This window comes from Hylaeus anthracinus, unplaced genomic scaffold (genome assembly GCF_026225885.1).
Source record: "Hylaeus anthracinus isolate JK02 unplaced genomic scaffold, UHH_iyHylAnth1.0_haploid 11978, whole genome shotgun sequence".
Classification (NCBI taxonomy): Eukaryota; Metazoa; Arthropoda; class Insecta; order Hymenoptera; family Colletidae; genus Hylaeus; species Hylaeus anthracinus.
The window spans coordinates 729,784-749,810 of record NW_026534326.1 but is presented as its reverse complement, the minus strand read 5'-3'; the positions used below and the strand labels follow the sequence as shown (position 1 = coordinate 749,810).

At 41.7% G+C, this 20,027-nt stretch overlaps 4 protein-coding genes across 14 annotated transcripts in view; 1 reads left to right on the top strand and 3 right to left on the bottom strand.

Annotated features, from left to right (window-relative positions):
* Window positions 1–992, bottom strand: part of LOC128896848 (vascular endothelial growth factor receptor 1) — a 9,715-nt gene extending 8,723 nt beyond the window's left edge. For both annotated transcript variants that reach the window (XM_054160353.1, XM_054160355.1), the window contains exon 1: window positions 570–992. In XM_054160353.1, the coding sequence (XP_054016328.1) occupies window positions 570–627 (58 nt within the window). In that variant the 5' untranslated portion in view covers window positions 628–992. The remainder of the gene's footprint in view (window positions 1–569) is intronic.
* Window positions 993–1,103: 111 nt separating this feature from the next.
* LOC128896932 (proton-coupled zinc antiporter SLC30A1) lies at window positions 1,104–6,043 on the bottom strand. 5 transcript variants are annotated; one of them, XM_054160514.1, is made up of 10 exons: window positions 5,894–6,043; window positions 5,312–5,821; window positions 3,797–3,989; window positions 3,544–3,734; window positions 2,941–3,061; window positions 2,557–2,855; window positions 2,234–2,478; window positions 1,981–2,159; window positions 1,816–1,902; window positions 1,104–1,718 (listed from the first exon to the last, which is right to left on the bottom strand). In XM_054160514.1, exons 3-10 carry the CDS (start codon window positions 3,983–3,985, stop codon window positions 1,359–1,361), a joined length of 1,671 nt encoding a protein of 556 aa, XP_054016489.1. In that variant the 5' UTR covers window positions 3,986–3,989; window positions 5,312–5,821; window positions 5,894–6,043; the 3' UTR covers window positions 1,104–1,358. The 5 variants fall into 5 exon arrangements, with proteins under 5 accessions (XP_054016489.1, XP_054016487.1, XP_054016488.1 ...); XM_054160512.1 differs by lacking the exons at window positions 5,312–5,821; window positions 5,894–6,043 and adding an exon at window positions 4,247–4,390; XM_054160513.1 differs by lacking the exons at window positions 5,312–5,821; window positions 5,894–6,043 and adding an exon at window positions 4,097–4,315.
* Window positions 6,044–6,146: 103 nt separating this feature from the next.
* The window catches only part of LOC128896929 (rab3 GTPase-activating protein catalytic subunit), a 19,269-nt gene continuing 5,388 nt past the window's right edge, over window positions 6,147–20,027 (top strand). For both annotated transcript variants that reach the window (XM_054160505.1, XM_054160504.1), the window contains exons 1-6: window positions 6,147–6,466; window positions 6,598–6,880; window positions 6,946–7,082; window positions 7,158–7,371; window positions 7,438–7,846; window positions 7,928–8,142. In XM_054160505.1, the coding sequence (XP_054016480.1) occupies window positions 6,271–6,466; window positions 6,598–6,880; window positions 6,946–7,082; window positions 7,158–7,371; window positions 7,438–7,846; window positions 7,928–8,142 (1,454 nt within the window). In that variant the 5' untranslated portion in view covers window positions 6,147–6,270. The remainder of the gene's footprint in view (window positions 6,467–6,597; window positions 6,881–6,945; window positions 7,083–7,157; window positions 7,372–7,437; window positions 7,847–7,927; window positions 8,143–20,027) is intronic.
* Window positions 8,231–20,027, bottom strand: part of LOC128896928 (transport and Golgi organization protein 6 homolog) — a 21,277-nt gene continuing 9,480 nt past the window's right edge. For 2 of the 5 annotated variants that reach the window (XR_008462175.1, XR_008462179.1), the window contains one exon: window positions 11,757–11,896. Coding sequence is in view for 1 of the 5 variants with exons in the window: in XM_054160503.1 (XP_054016478.1) it covers window positions 8,836–9,119; window positions 9,189–9,368; window positions 9,454–9,886; window positions 9,958–10,529; window positions 10,633–10,948; window positions 11,022–11,896 (2,660 nt within the window). In the remaining 4 variants the exon portion in view is untranslated. Of the gene's footprint in view, window positions 9,120–9,188; window positions 9,369–9,453; window positions 9,887–9,957; window positions 10,530–10,632; window positions 10,949–11,021; window positions 11,897–11,977; window positions 12,165–16,943; window positions 16,962–20,027 lie in introns of those variants that run through there. The other 3 variants (XM_054160503.1, XR_008462176.1, XR_008462181.1) reach the window with 3 other exon arrangements.

The window sequence follows — 20,027 nt, the reverse complement described above, 5'->3', positions numbered from 1 at the left end:
GATATTTACAATATGTAATATGCATCACATACAATGTGTACAATGTATATACAACATAAATGCAATACATACAATGCAAGCAATAGCAGTCTCGTATTCATCTCGTTATTAAAAACAAAATCCTAAAGCCCTTTTTGAAAGATTCGCATCGTAATATGCTCAGAAAAAATGCATTCCAGGGAATGATTCACGCGAGGCTCCTTTCGGATTCTTATTCCCATCTCTTGTGTCACCACAGGTACGTACAATTAGCACACATGTTCGGAGATGGCAATGACATAATTCAATGCATGCGTGCTACATTAATACTTCTACAATTGAGTTTCATTCGTGACTGGTTAACGATCAATCAACGGTACGGTTACTTCACGGCTCTATAGCGCAGTACAGCACAACGAATTTCAGTTTTAAAGCGCGCCTAAAATTCCAAGAGCCGCCGAGATGTGACTCCAAAGTGTAAAAACCTGTTTCTGGGTGACTCAATGGGCGTCCACGTGATCGTGACGCTTCACTAGAGAGGAGTTCATGCGCAACAGGTGACAGGTGATCGGTAACTATTAATTGCATACCTCTGCAGACTAGGAGACCAGCCACGATCGAGAATAATACTTGCGAGGTGCGCGCCATTTTTTTTTTCTCTCTTCGTAACAGGTCACACACCTTCACATTTTTGATAAGATCTGTTCACGCGGAGGCACCTCGTTCAGAGATGTCGCGTCTCTTGTCGAGAACGTTGGTCACCGTACTACGCGCACTTTCCCACTGAACCAACTGAAACAACCGGCTCATGACTTGTGCCAGCGTGCAGACCCCACCCTGACGACTCCCCGGTTCTCCGACTACGACTTATCACCGACGACGTCATCTTAACGTCGCTCTCCTTCGTTTACTTCACGCTCGATGTACAAACGCGGTTGTGTACTACGATTGCGGTTCATTCAGCATTCACGTAAACGCTCTGGACTCCATGCGAGGCCGCACGAAGCCCCCCTGGCCCCCTCTATTTTGATAACGTTGTTTCGGAATTTTTCAGGAGTAAAGGAATACTTTTTTTTTATTTTCAAACAATTACACGACTCCAATCTCGAGTCACTCGCGTTTTGCAGACGCAATTTAGGTATCCCTACTCCTTACTATTAACAGTCAGTCTTTGATTTGAAATATGGCTTCGTGTGGAATGAGCGATATTAAAGTGTTTCGATCTTACATCACAAATATTTTTATGAGAGTATCGAAAGATGATATTTGTCTCGTGAACATACCCTGTTTACATCCAAATTAGCATCTGTTCCTATCGACACAGCTCTTAATTCTACGTCTATGAATGAATAAAAATAAAGAGCCTTATGTTTAGGACGCTAACATTGGATCTCGTGATTCGAGTCGCTTGTAACGCATTTTTGGTCATTGACGTCCACGTTTACCGCGTAGACACCACTGTCGACAACGTCGTCTTTGTCAGTCGGTGGTTCCTCGACGTTCGAGCGACACGAGCTCCTATTTGTCGTTTCGTTCTGTGGTTGAGATGATCTCGAGTCAACCACGGATGGAATAACTTCGTCTTCCTCCAGCTTCTTATTTATAGTCTGCATTTTCTGCACCGACACATCCGAACACGAATCCTCCATGAACTTTTCTTTGGTGCAACATTGCGAGGAACTACAGCGTTCGCCATGACAGCGGATCAAACAGCCGCTCTTCTCCAGATGTGGCCTCATCTGTCGTCAAATACAATGTTTTTCCAAGTTTCTAAGCATTCTTACCGCAATTTGAAAACGAGATGTATAAACAACGTTAACACAACGTTTCACGTACCTTATGGAACTCTGGTTGTATGGTCACTTGGGTTATGCCCATTTCTATGAAAAATTCCGTAACCTGATTGGTAATGCTCGCGTAAACCTGCAACAAAAATCTCTGTAGTTCGTAATGCCTCGGTAAATTCTTTGCAGTGCTTTCTCTATAAATATGAAAACTCACCGTCGGATCTAAAAATATGATATGCACCGTTGATATTATCTTTTGCCCAGTCAGTTGCCACACATGCAAGTCGTGAACGTTAACTATACCAGGAAACGCTTCCAGCAGTTCCCGTTTAAGCGAGTCGATATTGATATGATTCGGTATCGTTTGGAGGAGTATCAAACCGGATTCTTTCACTGGAGAAAGAATTTTCCATTAACGAAGCTAGAATTTTGTTCGCGCGATGAAATATTTGCACGTTAGTACTCACTGTATGGATAGCTAAGAATGAAGAGGGAGATGGCCGAAATAAAAGCAAACAGAGGATCGATGTACTTCGCCACGTTGGAGTCGGTGAAGTATACTATGACCGACACTAACATGACGAAGACGCAGCCAAGCACGTCGCGACACGTTTCTCGAAAACCTTGACTCTTTGGTATTCCCAAAGGACTTCTTCTGGTTTGAGTCGTGAGCTGTCGCTCGCCTTCCGCCGTTTGCTGAGAATCCACGTTCCTGAAACGGATAACGTTACTTTAAAAACGAGTTACGCAGCTAATGCACCCGAAATTCCACACCTTCTCGACGGTTTACCTTCGCAGTATCACGTCTCCATTCATCGTAACGTGCAAGACGATGCCCTGATTGAAGGTGTATCCTCCTATCACTATGTAACAGAAGAGGTTCAGGAGGATACCAGATGCGCCGATGGCTAAGACAGGCAACGGATGATGCATCTCATCTAAATGATCTATGTGTACCAGAGTCTGCAATGCTTCCACCAACAAGGAGAAACAGAAGGACGCGAGGAAAACGCAGCAGATGAGCATGGTGAGGACGTCTATCCTCGCCCAGCCGAAAGTGTTCATCATCCTCCTGTCCGATCGTGATTGCTGGTCAGTGGAAATTAATGAAAAGATGATGGTTATTTCAAAATTGATGTTCATTAAGCTACTATAAATTATTAAATATTAATACCTTGGTCTTGGTCGACAGGGACGTCGTCGAGCCTCGATCTTCATTATTGATACAAATTACGGAATTCCGCGAGGAGCTGGCGCTACTGTTGCCCCTGTGGCCGCTACCGCTTCGACGATGACTATACTACAAAAAACGGATGCATTAATATGGGACTCTATCTTAGCGATGATGCGGGAATGTAAATAAGATAGTTATAGCAATATAAAAGTTGTAGTCTTTCATCCTGCAGTCTTTTCATTCACCTCGCACGCACTGTGCAACACCATTACACTCATCCTTCGTTAGTACTCATATAAATGTATCTGTTCGACATTTCGTTACTCCTGAGAGTACGGAACGACCTCCATCAGCTCCTCCTTTGCATTCGTCCCTGATATTATCACAGAAACGTTGCAATCCATGCAACAATTTTGTGATAAACTTAATCGTTACATGTCAAAGATACCACGCGTCCGACAACCTTCACTCTATTTGATTCTATTTTATTTTTACCTTGATAAGAAGATAACGCGTCTCGCGGTCTACTCGCGAACTTGCTAAATGTACTACACACGGTTAGGTACCTGTGGGGTTTTCAGTTACTTATTTCGAGGGACGTACGCTATTCGGCTCGACTTCGTTCTCGAGCGAGACGAGGGGAAACCCGTAGACAAAACAGGGGGTTCGATGTTGGGGGCGCTGCTTGTTTTACGTAGCAAAGCATCACACACGTTCTGTGCTCTTTCCACTAATCTGTTCGGCTTCTCGCTTTCACGGACCTCTCGCTCCTTTCCGGATCTCTCACTCGGCGACTTCAAACAAAAGCACAGGGATAGCGAGTTGCTTATTTTCAGACGATATTGTATAAATTTACCTTGATCGATGCGATGCATCCAGCGAGCGCGATTACGTTGCACAGCATGTGGTAAGCGTTTAGCAGCAACGTTAACGAGTGAGTCACGTGACTAGCAACAATCTCAACGACGAAGAAAGTGGTGGTGAAGAACAGGACCAGGTACAACTGGACCGGCTGCAGCCTCCTGAACCACTCTTTCACAGCCATGATCCTGTAACAAAGTCACATGCCGATTGTTGTTATTTTTCTTAGCGACAGTCAGGCGTTCACCGTCCATCTTTACAGTACGACCACTAGTTAGCGTATCATTTACAGGACCCACTATTTTATCCACATTCACCGGCGGAAGAACCACGTTCGCAGACCCGTCCATCGTCACACGAAGATCAGTGTATTAACTGAACGCAGCAACGAGGTACAAAGGTGTCATCCAAACTAATTTACCATGTGCAAAGTTTACAAACGTACTGTCTCCTGTAGCGGCACGTCTAGGTTTTTATAGCAACGTTAAAACTCTATTCCTTTCCCAGGACAGGCATCGACGACCCGGTTCGACGGACTAACTGATATCGACTGAGAGTTGTGGATGCTCCTGACGCGTTCATGTGTTTAACCATTGAACTCGACGAGTTGGGTCATTATAGTAATCGCCATGCCGCGCGTTGAATCATTTCGATCCCTACGGCTACCTCCGGAAGGTCTTTTGTTTGTCCCACAGCCGAGTCATCCTGATAATAATTTACACGCTATTATTCGCTGGCCTATCTTTCAATGCGTTACTTGCAGCGACGATTTAGGGGATTTGCAATTGAAAATCACGCTTTGTGTCGATTTCCTTGCGTGGACGTTTATGCATTACACGAGAATAATTCTGTAAGCGTTATTCTGAAACAATACAATGATCGTATTAGTACAAATAGTTTTCTCTGTGGGTGCTCTCTAACGTCTAATTAAAAATTGAATACAGAGAAGAATACAATTCTCTTGGTTCTTTTTTTTTTTCCAAGCTACAAGTGTGAATCTACCTTAACAGCTCCGTGCATGTGCCACTGGACCATCAAAGAGTTAGTTGCTAACATCCGGGCACGGTAATAGCTTTTCAACACTGAAACGTACCGATCATTATTGTCGTCTTGATGCGACTTCGCCGAACCCTGATATTGTACTATCGCGCATTGGTCTATTGAACCCCCTCACGTCTTTCAACAAACAAACGGCGTTGAAAGGGTTACGGAAACTATTTATAGTCGGTTTAATCTTATCAATACAGAACGAATTGATTAATTAGCTTAATTATCATGCTTCGTTTACGCTACTTATACAACTGTCATATGGAATATTTGTGTCAAATATTTTTAATACCATAGACTGAATTGCTTTCGAATTTCAATTACGATTCATCGTGTTTACGTAGTTGCGGAGTTGGAGGTGGCGCTGAGAAGAATCCCGAACAACCCTCTTCTCTAAAAGGTCGAGGATGCCTTTAGAGGATCCCTAAAAAAGAAACATTTATGTAATATAATTTTCACTGACCTTGGTTTCTTGGAGAACTGAACTTTCTTTCCAGCTTCCACCGACGAGCAAAATAGACGCACATAGGCCAATAACTTTGGAACGTCTGTTTTCCAGACTCTTGCTCTATACCTCTATCCATTCTAATTATCTTAAAAGTAGGCAGGCTCCTGATAACTCGAGATTATCGCTCTCATTATCGGACGATCGACAACATGCACACGCAGAAACGCGACGATAGTCAGAAAACGTTATCAGTTGTGTCCCATTGTTCAAAAGATTGGGAATCTTGTTTTTGAGAATCTTGGGCTACTGCGTTTGTCCATCTGGGGAGCCCTGCAAGAAGGGTTCAGAATAAACATCTAATTACATGTGAATTTAGCAGAATTATTTGTATGCTCTATCAATTATCGTTATTACATACCGTTTTTATTTGTTTTTCTCTTGCAAATAAAGCTTGGGAGTAAGGAACATTTTATTCTTTTCATATTGAAAGGCCCCTAACATCAGTCAACCAGATCTTCACATGAGCTGAAAACATAGTGGTATGAGTGAGTTTTGTTTACAAGGGAAAGTTATGATAACTTGACTGTACAAACATACCCAATGTGTGTCTTGCATTTTTGTTTCTTCTACATTTAATTAATACTTCACCATTGCATCTCTGTAAGCCTCCCAATTAGGAATGTCACAAATTAAATCTGTCGGTGAAACTCTTCCTCAAATTTTCTTCTGTGTTGTTGAAGTTATGCCTGCAAAATTAAAAAGCAAGAGTTATTCAAACTTCACCGGACTGTATACATATATGTATGAAAATCAGAAGCAGATCGAGCGCATGCGAGAGAGGTACCCTGTCGTTGCCCTCTGGTGCAAAGTACTTCAACTTCGAACTCGACGGGTAACAACCAATTGTCAAACACCGAGCACCAGACGAGCAGAACGGGTCGTCCAGTAAACAAAGCTCCGAATTACTCCAAGAAATGAACAACGTTGAAATCGAGGACTTTTATCATCACGATTTCACGACCGCCACGGAATGGGAGATGTTCATTGCGCGTTTGGAAGAAATTATGCACGAGTGGAAACTACGCAACATAAAAATCGGATGTACCCTAAAACCTGGAGACTTTACCAAACATCAATGGGAAGAGAACACGGAGAAACTTCATTTCGCTGGTTTGTTTGCACATATGTATTCCTTCGCTTGATCAAAATCCAATTGAAACTTGTTCGTGGTAACCGTGTACTGTTTCCATTCCATAGTACATAAAGCTACATGCGAATAATATATATTCTCCATATTTTAGATGCTGAATTTACTCTCAAGCACTATAGATTGAAGCTCGAGGACACAGATGTAGACAGTCCCTTAGAAGATGGAGAAGATGAAAGAATACAATGCCAAATAGATGTGCTAAACACAGCAAATGACTTTGCCAGAATTGAGGGGGATTATCTAGAGATACCTCGTTACTATGGCATCAGAGAATTCCTTGTTTTACAATCCACTAAAAGAGAATCCGTAACAGATGAAACTAAAATTAGAATCTTGCTTAGTTCTTTCGCAATCGCCGCGACTAACGCCAATTGGTAATTACAGAAGCACTCTGATAAACATTACCACCATGGTGAAATTTATCTGACACTGATTTCAGCGATATACCAACGTTCGTACAAGTGCAAGAACCATGGCAAAAGATGTACCTTGGTACCAGTATCGGCAAAGGAATTTACGGTCACTTTAACATGGTACATTTGAGAAAAATACCTCCTCACTGCAAGTACCTGAACGGTATGAATATACTTTGAGAAACAAACATTTGAAAGTAATTTTAATAGTTGTTTTACAAATAAGCATTGTTTCCAGGTTTGCTTGCTTTATTTAAACAAAAAGTGGGCGAAGGTTGCAGAGTGAGGCTCGATCCTGTGATGATATCCGTAAGGTTTTCGTATCTACTCAAGGACTGGACTATTAGCACGTGGACTCAAGAGCCTCCAGACTTCGATTTCATGCAAGGTGAAACGTTAGGCGTTGCTGAACTTGGCAAACTACCATTCGGGGCAACGTTCGATCCCATCGCGTAAGATCCTTACGTTATGACGAATAATTACTTGAATTTGTAAAATAATTCAATTCGTCGTTTCAGAGAGCTTCTTCTGTTTACCACGTGGGCAGATGTGTCTGAGAACGTCGTAGTCGACAGCGAAAATTTCACGGATTTAGACCCGCAGCAAGCTCCCGAGTGGTCTGTGCAAGTTAAAATGGTTTCCTCGCCGGCTTGTTTGCTCGGAGAATATTTAACAGAATTTCTGCAACTTTGCAATAATCAAAAAAATTTGGTAGACTTACTTGGGGATGCTGTGATTTACGCTCAGCGCGAGGATCAATCGTTGAGCGCGGTCTTTAATATATTGACGGAGTCTAGGATACCTACGATTTCAACAGTCGTCAGTAAAGCTACCACGAAAAAGAATAAAAACGTGGAAGGACCGATATCGGAGGAAATATTATTGTCGATACTTTATTTTCTTTTTCCTGACGCGGATGAAAATTCTGTGAGTAGTATATATTCTTTAGCTATCTTTCTTTTAAATAATAAAAATTGTACTAATTAATATAATCAACCACTGTTTCAGAAAGCTCCGTACAGCGATACGAGCATAAGCAGCATGGACGAAGAACAGTGGAAAGGTGTGAAAACCTGTCCTATGGACAGCTTAGTTTGGCGCCTTGCAATCGTCGCGGCACACTGCACACATAACCTCGGAGGAGTATCAGCACTGGCACAATTATGGTACGAGATTGTACAAGAAATCAGATTTCGCTGGGAGAAGAACATCCTCATACCAGGGTGAGTACTGCATGTTTTATTTATTTATTACACGATACGCAAGGCGCGTGCGTTACGAAGTTTGTCCGAGAATTTCACCATGTATGCGTTCAGTTTTAATTTTTTATTCCAGTACTGAAACTTATAAAATAATTGTTATTTAAAAATATATATAAAATCAATTCTTTTCTAACAGAAAACTCTCGTTACCAGGGCATGTCGTATGTCGTAAAATACTTTGTACATCAGTACAAACTCAGATTTCGATAAATGTTCTTTTATATGATATAGTCTTTGGATAAAAACACATTCACCACTCATACACATTAATCTAGACTCATTTACGACTTATCGCTAAAATCTTTCCTAGAGATCGCGTGCCTTAGTCAAGCAAATCATAACGTTTGATTCAAGCACACATAGCATATTCTCTTAATGTGCGTTTTAAAATACTTTATGTCAACTTCCTTAAAGCTATTATAACATTCTCCTCCGTATTGTTATGGTTGAGCTGCCCTCAATTTTAATGCATTCGCTTACGCGTGATACTTGCAATAACGTAGCTTGCTATCGTTATACTAAATTATTTACGAACTCTGCGTCTCCTTAAATGTCATATAATACACCTAATCGAGCAAGAGCAGTCCAAATGCTCCAAATAAAAAATGTCACTGAACACGTTTGAGCAAAACTGTACACGTATAGTGTTTTAAGTTAAAGAGGCATGTGACCAGTCCTCGCAGTTGGATTGCGCGCCATGTATATATCCATATCATGATCAGTCCAATTGTTTTCCTCGTAATTGTTGAGAGTGTGCGTCGAGTCGGCTATGCTGTATCGGCTACCAGGTCGCGGAGGATTCTGTTCCAAAGTACGGTTGCACGATCGCGGTCTCTGCCTCCTGGACGAAGTGTGCGACGGCATATGACTCGGTGAGAAGTTTGTTCGCGACATCCTATCGGATGCTGCCGCCAATGACTGCCGAGATTGTCTCAACTCTAAAAGGAAAAACGTCAAACTGAAACCTTACAAACCTTTATTCTCCAGCCAGCCACTCGTCTACTGACCTGGTCTCGTGTTAGCTAGATTAGACGACAACGTGTTGTTCGTAAAATATCTCGTGGAAGTGTTGGAAAAACTGTGCTGCGATTGACCGTCGACTACGGATCGGGTCGACACTTTCCCGCTGTTGTAGTGGCCCGTTTGAGATCTGACCTCGTCGATACAGGAAGCCCTCGTTATCGACCCTGCAAACAATCATAAAATATTAGCAATTTTACGATAAACACTCTTACAATTCATTTTTCAACTTGAATAGTTCTCCGTTTGTACCTTGTCGTTCTATCGGGAATATCCTAGGTCTCGGTATGCTTCTATTACTATACGCGGATACTTGGTCCCATTCTTTCTGAGCATTGTAAGCGCTGAGCGTCGCCATCGAGGACAACGGCCCACCGGGGCTGGGGGTCGGACCAACGTTAGAGCAACAATTAACGGGCAGTCCAGCGATCGGCCCTCCCATTTTCGTCTGATCGATGGTATGAAGCGTGTGAAGTTTCCTGGCCCTTCGACGATTCGCGACGATGAATATTATCACAGCGACCACTATCGTGGCGCATATAGCTGCACTGGCAGCGATAGTAATCTTGTCCATGTTGGACGTAGGCGAATTTTCCGTTCTCACTTCTCTACATTGATTATATGGTACATTTGCTGGGGTGATGTTTGTTTCTTCCAAGGAAACCACGCATACTACTATACATTCCTATAATAAAAAACAAACACATGTACAAAAAGTCAATTTTCTTACAAATTATCAATGCTATGGTACCGCACCTGCGAAGGCACGTTCTTTATCTTGAACTCTCTTTCGCTGGCCTCAAGTGGCGGCGCTTGTTTAAAGTTACCATCTCCAAACAGTCGATAAATAACTTTGAACCCTAGAATGTTTGCTGCATTGGTGTCCCAGTATATGATCACAGCATTATCCTGTCTCAGCACGTCCTTAACCACGATGTCCTTTTCGTTCGTCTTTGGTTTGTAAAGCGGAGAACCAAGCACCAAAGGTGGTCTCGGTTGGTGCGGCTGCAAATGGTCCTGAACGTGTTTCGGAGGGGACACCGTAGTCCTCATTATCACGACGTTACCCGTCCGAGCAACCGTTGGCCTGCTGGTGGGGGATCTTGGGGTAGTCGAGCTCGTTTCGGTCGGTTTCTGTTCGGTTGTAGGCGGTGCAGGTGTCGTTGTCGTCGTCGTTGTTGTACTCGTCGAAGTGGAAACAGCGGTCGAGGGTCGAGTAACTGGGCTGTAACTGCTCGCTACTCCTAGAGCTCCTGTTGGTTCTCTCGTGTCCACGCTTTCCACTGTACCGATTCCAATGATTTCTGGTGTTCTCTCGCAGTTCATTTCTAAAAGAATACACTACATGTAATTATAACCCTTAATTAGGTTCGTATGAAATATTGTAATATGACTATCAATATGTTCAGATCTGTATCTTAAATGCTTCACCTTCCGGATCTATGTTATAAAAGCTCTTGTCCTGCAAATTCTGCGGGCTGCCGCAAAATTGCGGCTTACGCTCCCGACTAGTCACTTGGAGATCTCTGGTTTTTATCCAGTCCACGATCCATCGCAATTTGCAATCGCAGACTAGAAATCGACCTCCCAAACTCAGCCCACGAAGCGTTCCGTTCAATCCAGCGAGGGCTTCTTCAGGAATAGTCGACAGAGGATTTCCATCGATCGCCAGAAGAGTTATCGATGGATTCTTCTCGAAAGCATTCACGGGCAGGTCCGTTATCAAGTTGAATCCAATGTCTAGTACCTAAATTTAAGTAACTTTTAACCAAACTCTATATAGGTCTTGCTCGCGTACAATTACGCGTTTCTGAACTTACTCTAAGATCCTGAACGCTGTTGATAGCAGCCGTGGGGAAGTCTGGGATGAGATTGTTCAGCAAACTCAAAGAGCTCAACGTATTCTTGATTCCATAGAAAGCATCCGCTCCGATATTTTGAATCAGGTTCCTTTCGAGGTTCAATCCAGTCAGTGATTCCAGTCCTTCGAAGGCCTTCGTCCCAGCGGATCCAGGAAGCTCTCGAATACTGTTTTGGGATAGATCGAGGAATGCCAGAGTCTTCAAGCCCCTGAGACCCTCTGGTATCTTCTTCTGTCTAGTCCCTTTCAAATTCAGGTTCTTCAATGATCTCTCCAAACCTCGAAACGATCCAGGAGCTAGAGTAACTTCGTTATCAGAGAGTTTCAGCGTAACCAATCTCATGCCAGCAAAAGCATTATCGTTCACTCTTGTAATTTTGTTCATCGACAGGTCCAACACGGTCAGATTCCTCAGAGTTTTCAATATACTACTTGGAACTTCTGTCAGCTCGTTATCCTTCAAGTTCAGACTCTTCAAACAAGTTTCCTGCCCTTTGAAGGCTTCTGCCTCGATGACTCTAATTTGGCAGCCGGACAGCTGCACGTTGTTAATCCTAAATCCCGTGAAGGAGTCATTCTTCAGAACTGTAATCGTGCTATTGTTAACGTAAAGTAAATCCACGGTGTTTTTCGACGCATAACGTTGCATGGCGGTCATCAGCAGCTCGTAATCGACGATGTCGCATTGCACCGAGAGTTCCCTGGCCAGGTTGTAGTCGCAGATACAGGAACTCTCCAGATCCGTCACGTGTTGGGCCCATGGGCAACTAGATGTTGCTGCTACGGAACCGACTATGGCTGCTAATAGCAGTGCCAACGCCCACAGGTGTGCATCTGAAAATTGAAGAGAAATTAATTCGGGGCTTTTACATTCAATTATTTAAAGCATCAGCTTAAATAGAAATAGTTCCTTGCCATTTTGCTACGTTAAGCATCAATGAGTCTTTAATGTAATGGCTATGATGTACATATAAGTTACAACTCGATAGCTATTACAATTTAATGTTTAGTAACTGTACAAGCTGTGGAAGGATAAAATCCTACAATATCTATTGGAAAACCTTTCATCTGGGATTCCATTTCTATTCGTCCGTTTCTGAAACTAGAAGGGAATTCTCAGAGAAAGTATATAGTAACCCGTTTTATATAGGCGAGTACGCAAGGGGCGTATGCGATTTCGAAACGTGGCGCAATTCCATGTGTATGGGTCATTACGTCGTGTCTTGCTGTTGTGTACAAGCTTAACCTTGGGACAGTCCATTGCACAAATGCGAAATACCACCTTGCTAATGTTAAACCGGGACTTTCATATCGTGAACAGTGTGTCATTTCTTCGGATATTTTTCGCTCAATTGAATGCGAACATTTTAACGAATAACAAAGGGAAACGATGCGACTATATAGAGCAGTTTCGCAGAGGTGAAACTATTGCACTTTTATGGAATTCAATATAGGGTTTTCCAGGTGAAATGTAGGTCTGGGGTAGGAGTGGTAATCGAGGACCGTGACGTATGAGAACAGGCTAAATTTGTGCAGCCTAAACGAACCGCGACAGACCAGAGTCCATAGACCGAACCCGTTACACGTCAATGGCCGAAGTAAACGCATGTCGTCGCCATGTTTCTATCGATGGCAAACGAAGAACGGTGCACGAATTCCTTTCCTGGCGTTCTTGTCACTCTTCCCCGTATCTCTACAGTTTTATACAGGGTGTGTCAATCAGGTCTGATACGAAGCAATAATTCCAATAAGTGATTCAAGATTTCTGAAAAAATATCAAACTATCGAAAGAGTCTATTTTTTAGTTCCTTTTAAAAGAAAAATATGAAAAGATGTAGCTAATTTTCCAAAATTCGTAGCTCTCTTAATAACGATCGTTTCGGATTGAACATTTTTTTTCCTCGTAGATCTCTCGCAACCCCGCGAAAAACATATGAAAAATTTTTCGGTAAAATGAAAACCCAATTTTTTAAAAATAGAATAATGATTTTTACAAGAATTCTCAAGGGTTCCCCTATCGATTTTCATCATGATCTGAAATTGTTTATAAAAATTATTTTTCACTTCCACGGTGAAAATGAAGCATTTTTCGTTGAATAACATATAGCCGTAACTTGTATCGTTTACGAGAAAAAAATTCAATAAAAATGCAATGACAAGTCAACAAAGATAAAAATTAAAATATCTCGAAAAATATTCGTTTCTCGAAAAAACATATTCGACAACAATTTCATATCTCGACGAGATGTACAACTTTTGTTTAAAACATTTTTTTCAAAAGATCACTTTTTTTTCCAAATAAATTTTCTTCTTTACCGTGCTAACTTTTTCTTCATAAACGACAAAAATTAGGGATACATGTTATGCTTAACATGTTATGCTTAGCATGTTATGTTTAACAAAAAAAAATGCTTCATTTTGGACGAGGAATTGAAAAATTATTTTTGTAGACGATTTCAGATCTCGACCAAAATCGACAGGGAGAAGTTTCTTGGAAAAATCATTATCCTATTTTGAAAAAATTGTGCTTTCACTTTAGAGCAAAACTTTTTATACGATTTTCGCAGGGTTACAAGAGATCTACGAGGGGGGAAGAACGTTCAATCCAAAATGATCATTATTAAGAGAGCTACGAATTTTGGAAAATTAGCTACATCTTTTTATATCTTTCTTTTTAAAGTTTCAACCAAAAAATGTTCGTTATTAAAAGCACTCATTGTATAAAAACCATTCAATTTCGCATTGAAACTTTTATCTCTTATAGTTTCTCAGAGATATTAGAACAAATATTCTTATAGTTTCTTAGATGTTCTTAGATATCAGAACAAATATCTCTTATAGTTTCTCAGAGATATTAGAACAAATATTCTTATAGTTTCTTAGATGTTCTTAGATATCAGAACAAATATCTCTTATAGTTTCTCAGAGATATTAGAACAAATATAAATAATCAAAATTATTCCTAAGGGATGCACGCACTGTCTCTCATAGTTTCTCAGAGATATTAGAACAAATATAAATAATCAAAATTATTCCTAAGGGATGCACGCACCATGGCTCGTATAGAGTGTATACGTTTAAAAAATTATGTAAATCGGAAGGTCGATGCTCCTCTAACCAGGATGAGTACGGTTAGGGTAACCGACGAGCATAAATGTGAACAGGATTAATAAAGCGTCGATACGCGTAACAGAAATTCCGGAAGTGGTTCGTTTGGCACGATCGTCAAATTTCTAGAGCGGAGTGAACGATACGAGTCTCGTTACAGGTCCAGAGGAATAGAATAAGGACAGATTAGAATAGCTAATTAATTAATGGTACTGGTCACGCCGCTGGATCTCGGAATACTTGTTAATGGGAGCACAGGACCAGCCAGCGTGGCGCGCATTATCGTTATCATCTATTACAGGGGTATTTAGTTGATAATTACCAACAGTTGTTGTCACGAACGATTCGTTAAAAATATTTACCTCCCACGGAGCAGAAAAGCTTCATTCATGGAAACGTTTCGGGCGCAATTTAAGGAAGCACTTAAATGGAAAGCAATTAAAGCCTTAATTATCCAGGGTTATTGTTCCTTATCAGCGTTCGCGGCACGCTGATTATCAGACTGTGACAGACCGCGATTCCTTTTTGCCTTGCCAAAGACCTTGGCGTCGAGGAAGATCGTTCGGCTCTATAAAGCGATCGCTATCGTCTATACAGTTATAAACGCTACGGTGTTGGACGATATCTTTTGCAAGCCTTCCATGGGCTCTAATAAATCCTCCTAATTACCTAACGAAAGCGTCGCGAGCCGTGGATATGTCGCAAAACCACCTGAACGCGTTGCTTCAGTCTTCGCCTAAATACCGAGAAATAGTCATTCGGTGAAAGTCTTTGTTGCGTAGCGCTAAATCCGTTTAAACATCGTTCTAATACACGCCGACATTCCCCGTTAGTGTGTAACTTGGCTCGACGACCTTTTCTCGAGGAATGCGAATCGTGACGATTTTATTGGAAGAAATCATCATCATTTCGCTCGTGGAAGGGAATCGTAAACGGACACGTGGCTGACGATTACGATTCATCGCTATTTTTTGGATGAAAAATAATCGCGCACCTGAGAGGATTCGAACTCGGGCTCTCCGTGTTACTAGTCGAGCGCGTTCTCCGCTGGACCATTGCCACGCTACAACACTCGTGCTTTAATTTAACCGTTATTTATAATTGTATACATGGATAATCTACATAGATAGTAAACGTTAGAAATGTTTCGATATTCCACGCTAAATTTCACAGAATAAACGTGTCATACTCTCGTATACCCTGTGTCTAATCGATACACTTAATCGTTTCATTCATCCAGCAACGTATGGAAAAAGTACAGAACGCACGTGGTTCGGCGTGTGGTGCGCAGTGGCAATGGAATTTACGCCTTTCACTTTCGTTCTCTTTAGATCTCACGTCCTGCTCCCATGCACGAAATATCGGACCATATTATTAGCGAAGATTTATGCGAGATAAAAGGCGGATTAGAATGTCGATACGATACGATACCATTTAGCAACAGGTCGCCCCCAGTGTCAATGTTTATCCGCGATAAACACAGCTGGTTCCCACGGGCTCTATCGTTTTTGAAAGGCCTCGCCAGCCACGACTACACCTCCAACTACTTTAAAAAGAAAAAAAAAGTTCTCTCGCCGTTTCAGCGCTCGCTACAACTGGCCCTATTCTTATCCGTTCGTATCGTTTCGCTCGCGATCTTTCGCTTCTTCGTGTCGGCGGCTCGGAAATAAATAAAGGATTCAGAACTTTGGCGTTTGATAACATTCGAGAGCGTCGCGTCTGTTGGCCTAATAACTAATAATAGAAACGGGAAACGGCTGCGTTAGAGTTTCCAGGAATCGCGCGTGGATCCCAAACGGAATAGAAAGCAGGCGAATAAAGAAGATCTAGATGCAAACTCCGAGCCTTTGTTGCGCGTACGAGTCTTCTCACGCGTCGTTCATTTTCGTCGGTCGTGAAAGCAGAGAAACGCACGCGTCGACGGTGTCGTTTCTTCCCTGGAACATCCTTCCGCGATATTCTACAAACGACAAAATTTCAGTTCAAGTTCCACGTGATGTGTTCTTGGATTACAAAGTATTAACGTTAAGTAGTAAAGTATATTTAGATTTAAAGTATATTAGAATTAATACGCATGGGTCGTTTTGGATAACGAGTCGCGTTGCGAACGATAGTTTTCGCGATACCTCGGACTCTCCACACTCTTGTAACGGTTCCAGGTGGAATAGTATGCGAGTCCAACCATCCGCGTATGTACTGTTATTCGCTCCATCTCGCAGGAACCGAACGCCCGCAACGCTGCTACGAACGCCTGAATTTTCTTCGGGTGCGACGAGGAGCCTGATACTGTTGCAATACACGTGTAATACAACTATATAGCTAATCTTTCTATTCGAGAGGCACCTGTTCCTATATTACGGTTGCGGATACGTGCATGCTTGTAATTGGGCGCCTCAGCTAATAGGAAAGTGAAATTCAAATAAACGATCACCGTCCTTTTGTTTGGAAGCAGTAACAGGTTCTAATTTCTCAAAGTGTGAGCTATGCCTCGAAAACGATTTTCTTATTCCACGAAGATATGTTCCTGAACCGTCATTCTGGACCTCTTTTTTGGTTAGCTATACTAAGTGTAGTATGGTAGTATCACATGTATGGTTCGTCGCATTGCGTATAATGCACAAAATCAACAAAAGAAAATAACAACGAAGAAACCATACATGTAATATGAATATTGTTCATTTATTTGAATTTCGCTTTCCCACCGAACTCCACCTGGAACCGTCTGCATCTTCCGTTGACAATAGCTTAAAGTTCGTTTGATCGTTTGATCCTTAAATTCATGCGATTCGTTCTGAAACCAAAAAAATACTATGTAGTACGGTCCGAGGGAGAAAGACAGATTTCGTAACAGAGACTGAGAAATGTATTACCTGGTCGTTAAAATTTCATCTTTATTGGCTGTTCATTAAAAGCTAATGTCGCGTAGGTATTCGTGGGTCGTTAAACGATATACACGTTAACTATCCCGCGCTTCTTTCGATCGTTACCAAAAGTTAATCCATTAAAACCGAGCGATGGAATCCAAGGTCGTTGTTCGAGGCTGTCGTTGGGTAAACGACGCGTTCGTCGAATCCTACGCTATCCAAGTATCGAACGATTGCGACGGCGGTATCGAGAGGCTCGTTGCCACGACCGCTACAAATGACATTTCAGTAATGAATTTCCGAAGTAACGTCGAGCGTGCAGAAACGGATTCTTACTGGAAGAGAAAATCGGCCGAGTTACGTCGCAGGAACGTGACGTGTTCTGTTTCGTCTCTCGTGAGAAACGTCGAACAATGTAGAACCAGAGGGAAAACCACAGGCACAATAACGAGGAAATGTACGATCCTTGTCGTGCTAATTATAGCCTTCCAAAAAAAGAGGAAAACCTCTGCAATCTACTCTAACTATGAATCCGAACCGTCCTCTCCTGGTAACTCATGCTCCGAGTCGTTAACCCATCGCGTCTCTCTCTCTCTCTCTCTCTCTCTCTCTCTCTCTCTCTCTCTCTCTCTCTCTCTCTCTCTCTCTCTCTCTCTCTCTCTCTCTCTCTCTCTCTCTCTCTCTCTCTCTCTCTCTCTCTCTCTCTCTCTCCCTGTAATAATAGTTGATATTACGTAAACTCATTATGTTCGTTTCCACGTTACAATAAAGATAACGCCGCGATCGCTTCTTGAACGCCCGATCCTGTAATTACGTATATTTCCTCGCGTTCAAAAATCTGAAACGAACGTTTCGCGATCGATGGAACGATTTAGCGTCGGTTATTCGTTCACGCCTCGTTCCGTTCAAACGACGGTAAATCGGGAAATTTGTATAGATCCGTTCGTGGGTCATAATTGCTGAGCTCCGAATGCATCCGCAATTACGCCGCCAGTCCCGTGACGGAAGTTAAGAAGCGGTTCCGGAAATGAGAGCTCCGACGTCTGTGCTAAACTCAGTTTCCCCCGACCTTCCTGGGATGTGGGTTAGCGCGTTCTAGCCTACGACAAATTTTTGTACAGGTGAAGAAAATTTACTTCAACGATGCTTTACTTCCACGAGAAATTGTCTAAGAAAAGTTGTCATACGATCGAGTTTATCTAGGGCTTATCAACACTTTTACAAAGATTTCTGTAACAGAGCTTTGTCTAAGAAAGCTTTGTTTAGTAGAGCTTTTTGTATGAAAGCTTCCTGTACCAAAGCCTTGCATAAGCAAGCTTTCAGTAACAGATTTCTGTAACAGAGCTTTGTCTAAGAAAGCTTTGTTTAGTAAAGCTTTTTGTAAGAAAGCTTTTTGTAAGAAAGCTTCCTGTACCAAAGCCTTGTCTAAGAAAGCTTTCAGTAACAACGCTCTATTTAAGAAAGCTTTGTGCAACAATGTTTTATCTAAGAAAGCTTTGTGCAACGATGCTTTGTCTATGAAAGCTTTCTGTAATAAAGCTGTGTTTATTAAAGCTTTCCGTACCAATGCTTTATCTAAGGAAGCTTTGTGCAACGATGCTTTGTCTATGAAAGCTTTCTGTAATAAAGCTGTGTTTAGTAAAGCTTTCTGTACCAATGCTTTATCTAAGGAAGCTTTGTGCAACAATGCTTTGTCTATGAAAGCTTTCTGTAATAAAGCTGTGTTTAGTAAAGCTTTCTGTACCAATGCTTTATCTAAGAAAGCTTTGTGTAGCAATGCTTTGGCTATGAAAGCTTTCTGTAATAAAGCTGTGTTTATTAAAGCTCTCTGTACCAATGCTTTATCTAAGGAAGCTTTGTGCAACAATGCTTTGTCTACGAAAGCTTTCTGTAATAAAGCTGTGTTTTGTTAAGCCTTTCTGTAACAATGTTTCATCTAAGAAAGCTTCGGTAACAAATCTGAGTTTATTAAAGCTTCCTGTAACAAAGCTTTGTCTAAGAAAACCCTTAATTTCCATTGGGCCGGAGCTACGTCACGCTATTCCGGTTTATTCACCCGTTTCAGGGTTTCACAGCGTAAAAGAGAAATCCTTCGTTTATTAACATTCACTTCTGTGGTTTATTTTCCCGAGTATGCGAAAAACTCGACCACGGAACCATCGTGCACCGGTGCACGTACCTTTCTCCGAATGCAATACGAATGCAATTCCATGCCGCGGACGGGATGGAATTGTTTCTAAGTGGGTAAAATCCGCGTCGACTGTGGTCTGAATAATTTCCCCTCAACGGAAACAGAGAAAGAGAGGCGAGGCCCGCTGCTAAACGAGTATTTATATTCTAAACCGCAATGAAACTTGATCTCCTCGAAAGGAGCAGTCGGTAAAAAGTATTTCTCGCATCAACTCCGCCTTAACAGCCTTCATTGGCTCCTTTTTTTCATGCATCGTTTGATTATACATCCAAACTCGAGTTTCAGTTACAAGTAAAAATTTCATTGAATAAATTAAATTAAAAAATGAACGTACAGCGAGTATTCTACTTTGATTAGGTATGTTTCAAACGTATACTTTATCGACATCCAAGCGCCGCCCGACAAGAAAGTCAACGACTCTGACAACAAATGAGTGGCACTGTTACGTGAGCAAGAAACCCCGCGATTCTGCGTTAAATAGAAGGAGAGAAGTGCCACTTCGTTTTAGCAGTTGACATGGCAATGTTACTTCACGGTAACGGTTCGGTAATAACGATTATATAAACTTGATTCGCGCCATAAGCACCGTACACATAATACTAACAGTATCTTTACGACACTTCTATTAGAAAATGGAAAAACGTATCTAAACGAGAATCATTACCCTCTCTGTAACAAAGCTTTGTTTAAGAAAGTTTCCTCTAACAAAAATTCGTTTAATAAAGCTTCCTGCACAATGCTTTGTTTAAGAAAGATTCCAGTATCAAAGCTTTACTCAATAAAGCTTCCAGTATCAAAGCTT